Below are 344 nucleotides of genomic sequence, written 5' to 3' on the forward strand. Positions count from 1 at the left end.
ACCTGTGAGGAGACCTGTGAGAATACCTGTGAGGAGACCTGTGAGGATACCTGTGGGAATACCTGTGGGAATACCTGTGAGGGGACCTGTGAGAATACCTGTGAGGAGACCTGTGGGAATACCTATGGGAATATCTGTGAGCATACCTGTGGGGACACCTATGAGGAGAATACCTGTGAGGAGACCTGTGAGGATACCTGTGGGAATACCTGTGAGGAGACCTGTGGGAATACCTATGGGAATATCTGTGAGCATACCTGTGGAAATACCTGTGAGGATACCTGTGGGAATACGTATGAGGAGACCTGTGAGAATACCTGTTGGAATATCTATTGGAATATCTG

The 344-nt window shown here is 48.5% G+C and overlaps 1 protein-coding gene across 1 annotated transcript in view; it reads right to left on the reverse strand.

Moving 5' to 3' along the window:
• Positions 1 to 344, reverse strand: part of LOC125919918 (uncharacterized) — a 2292-nt gene that overhangs the window by 1603 nt on the left and 345 nt on the right. Inside the window, exons 3-4 of the mRNA XM_049626721.1 lie at positions 174 to 221; positions 27 to 86 (exon numbers count right to left, since the gene is read on the reverse strand). Coding sequence (XP_049482678.1) covers positions 27 to 86; positions 174 to 221 — 108 coding nt within the window. The remainder of the gene's footprint in view (positions 1 to 26; positions 87 to 173; positions 222 to 344) is intronic.

Source organism: Panthera uncia, chromosome B4, assembly GCF_023721935.1.
Source record: "Panthera uncia isolate 11264 chromosome B4, Puncia_PCG_1.0, whole genome shotgun sequence".
NCBI classification, from domain to species: domain Eukaryota; kingdom Metazoa; phylum Chordata; class Mammalia; order Carnivora; family Felidae; genus Panthera; species Panthera uncia.